Source organism: Ixodes scapularis, unplaced genomic scaffold (genome assembly GCF_016920785.2).
Source record: "Ixodes scapularis isolate PalLabHiFi unplaced genomic scaffold, ASM1692078v2 PGA_scaffold2__306_contigs__length_199485367, whole genome shotgun sequence".
NCBI classification, from domain to species: Eukaryota; Metazoa; Arthropoda; class Arachnida; order Ixodida; family Ixodidae; genus Ixodes; species Ixodes scapularis.
Window position 1 is genome coordinate 141,676,994 of NW_024609857.1, and position 3,718 is coordinate 141,680,711.

At 44.6% G+C, this 3,718-nt stretch overlaps 1 protein-coding gene across 1 annotated transcript; it reads left to right on the plus strand.

Annotated features, from left to right (window-relative positions):
* Positions 1-486: 486 nt before the first annotated feature.
* Positions 487-3,486, plus strand: LOC121836615 (long-chain-fatty-acid--CoA ligase-like). Its single transcript, XM_042291569.1, has 3 exons — positions 487-615; positions 2,555-2,756; positions 3,308-3,486. The coding sequence occupies exons 1-3, from the start codon at positions 487-489 to the stop codon at positions 3,484-3,486; spliced, it is 510 nt and encodes a 169-aa protein (XP_042147503.1).
* Positions 3,487-3,718: the final 232 nt, after the last annotated feature.

The window sequence follows — 3,718 nt, forward strand, 5'->3', positions numbered from 1 at the left end:
ATGAAAAACAAACAAGGTCGGCTTACCAGTTCGAAGTACCGACGTGTAACGTAAGTCACAAGGAATGAAACTCTCACGTGAGCATTTGGAGAAAACACGTCACAGAAGATGGTCATTTTACGAAGTGTACAAAAAATAGTTTAGTCTCGAACCCAGCAACCATATTAAATCGTCTGGCAGAAAAGAAAACATGGGGGGGGGGGGGGGGTCAGTGTTTCATTGATGAAGACGTGATAAACTATTCTTGTTGGTCTATCTTTATATTCGTAACATTGTGCATTTTTTCATCACATTGACGTGTATAATTTAGCTAATTACTAAAATATTGCGAGTAGGCCTTTCCTACGCAATTTTTATAAGCTGTGAATGGCGTTACACGGTGACATTAGCAGTAAAACCCTATTACAGCGCACTGTGTTTCATTACAGAGCCGACCTAGAAACCAGTGCTCACCTGTCAACGAACAAAAAGAGACTAGAAGAAGAAATGGCGCTTAAGGCCCCTTCTGAGAATGGCATTCTGTATTCGCCGTACGCCGGAGGATCAGTACCGAGAATTTCTGTGTACCAGGCCATTAAAGAATGCTTGGAGAAATACGGTAAAAAAACAGCCTTAGTAAGTAGCAGCGACTCTTTTCTCGTTTTACGCTGGCAGCAAAGCGCTCGCGGGCTTCATTGAAAACATAATGCAGGACCAATGAAACCAACTGACTGCTCACCAGCGCGCTATTGGGGATTTGCTTTGTCTGTTTTGGATTTGTCCTTTTGTATACAAAGTTTATCTCCGCTTACTGATTGTCTTGTGTTCCTTTTTCGCATAAATTTTAATATTTAAACCGAAGCTCAACTTACATGCATGTTGAGCACCGGTTTACATATTGAAGATTATGCGAAAAGGAAACCAAAGCTAATCAGTGAGCTAAGATAAGCTTTATTACAAGAGGGCAAGTCTCAAAACCAAAACTAAGCATATTAACTAATACACGTTCTTCCTAAAACTTTTGAAGGACATTCAGTCGAATTTTCTTCTAACGAGCGAACAATGCGATCGTCCGCCGATTTTTAAACGGTATTTGGTATAAACCCCACTTTAAATTCCCATTGCGGAAGAGGTTCGTGTAATGGCAAAGCATTTTTTGCTCTTCCAGAAAAAATATTCTTACGGATAGTGATATCTTTTACAAAAAAATTGTTGCGTAAAAGTTCTCGGAGATTTTTATATGGGTGTAAAGAAAACGGTTTAAGAACACTCTACAAGCTGGCGAGAATATTACAAAAAACGTAAATGTGGTCCCAAAATAATTAAAGTTTGTCTGATCATATTCGTGCGCTTGGGGAGCAGATTTTACTTTAATTAGGACAGCAACAAAAATCTGCTGGAAAAGTCTTGAAGAACGTAAATTAATGCCATGCAAATCCACCGTACGTTTTTGTGTTTATTTAAATCATATACTGGGGATTAAAAACAGGTCGAAACTATCCGTTTCAAACATTTGAAGTATCAAGAATTATTTAAAAAAAAAGCTTTACTGCATGTGGGATCTCATTGCACAGGCAGCCTCTTTGATGAGACATTGCCAATGCAAACAAAAGAAAAACTCATGGGGTCGTTTTATATCAATCACCGCCCGATCAGTCTGTGCTTCGCTCGTCTCCCAAGGAGCGACACAACACAACGAGAAGACAGCGAATGGGCTTACTGTACTTCCCGGTTGAGCGTCATCGAGAGCCGGCACACCGAGCCCACCGACCCTGGTTGTCGCCCGTCGTTCAGAGCTCGCAGTCGGAGTCCGTGTCTAGACCCGGGCATCTCCTGTCCACGCCAGCGCTGCGTAGGCTAGCTGTTCCGGGCTATCACAGCCATAGTCTCGCTGCGGAACCACTTCGGGGTCGTCATAGCCTAGGCCGATATGGCCAGGGCTCGCCGTTCCCGCCGGTCCTGGTCCGAACCTCGCTGGTGGACCGCTCCGGGGTTGGCCATAGGCCAGACCGGCTCCATCGTTCCTGCTCGGCTCCAGCCTCGCGCAGCACGCTCTGTCCGGCTCCAGCTCGTGTCTTCTCGGCCGACCGCTTGCCACGTGCCCCCCGCCCCGTCGTCTTCCACCCTCGTCTCCCACGAACGAACAAAATGCTTATATAATAGGAAATGCAAACGTTAAAGTCAAATCTCAACGAAGATTTTTTCTTTTGTTTTCAAAATTTCTGCATTTGTTAATGATTTCTTCAGGAGCCATTTATAGCAGGATATTCTAAGGGTGCAAGGATTGTAAACTGTAGTTTGTGCTACACGTACGAAAGGCCCATGCCTATATGCGGTGTCTGGTAGTATTACTGTCATACCTTGTAGTTTTGACACTGTGGCGTGAAACATCAATGGATGATGTAAATGATAAACTGTGCACTGGGAAGTATAGGCTGAAATAACCCGAGCCGAGTAGTGCTTAGGTTTTACACCTGATCATCTGATCACCAGCTGGACGTGCACACCCGCAGATATGGTTACTGTATCATATCGCACTGTTCATTTGAATTTAGTTCATATTTTACCCGTGCAGGTATGCAGTGAAGATCAGGTGACGTGCTTCGAACTCTTCAAGAAGTTAAAGCAATACGCCGCTGGATTCCAGCGTCACGGTGTCGAGCCCGGAGACAAAGTGCTCGCACATTTGGGCGATTCGGTGGAAAGCTTCATCGCCATGTACGCCATAGTGCTTGCCGGGGGCATTGTCATTCCATCTGATCCAGCGTCTGACAAAGGTAAGTGCCTGTCAACATTGCTAGATTCACTCAGTTACGAAACTGCCCGTAGACTTTACATCCGCGAGCAGATAGCCCCCGCCCCTTCTCCACCCAAGTTTTACCTCCCGTCACTCGACCCGCCACCGTTTTGGGGACGTCTGCTATGGTAAGTACGTGTACTCTCTGGAATACACAGGTTTAGAAGCCGTTGTCTATAGGTGGCGCTTCATCGTGCTCTGGGATAAACAGTTTTTAAACGCAGCCTATTGATGGCGATTTAAGCGACGGGTGGCGGGCTTGATTGGCAGAGGGGGTACCAACCCTACGCGGTAATTCCACAACCTAGTCGATCTAGGAACGTTGATACCAGCCAAGATGTCACATCATTGTTCTAACGACCACCACGCCTAATGAAACTATTTCAATTATCATTACTTTTCGCGTCTGATATTGCATCGATTTTTATTGCGTCTAGGATCGCTGCTCTGTGACGCTATTCCCACCTTACGGCGACGTAGTTAGTGTTTCATTGAAGTAAAAACAGGTTTCTTTTTTTTTTTTGTTTTTAGGTGAATTCCTTCAAAAACTAAGAGATGGAAAAGCTAGCCACGTCTTCACAACCAAAACGACAGCGCACCTTTCTCCAAGCAAACTTGAAGAGGAATGCATCAAGGTATTTGAACTTTGCTCAAATTGCCGAAGAACCAATTACGTCTGGCTACGCGACAACATAATATATGCGGCGTAAATAATAATATTACGCCATTTTTACACAGACAGTAATGACGAGCGCCGTATCATATTTAAATGGCTCGAGAATGCTGCGCCGATTCCTCGCTTTGGTTCTCATATTTTAACATATAAATCTTAACCATTCATCAAATTCATTATTGGAAGCGTGAGACAAGACACTGGCACCACGGTCCGGCTCCTAGCAGTAGCATTTCCCACTGAACGCGACCAGACCAAAGCTGAGTTTG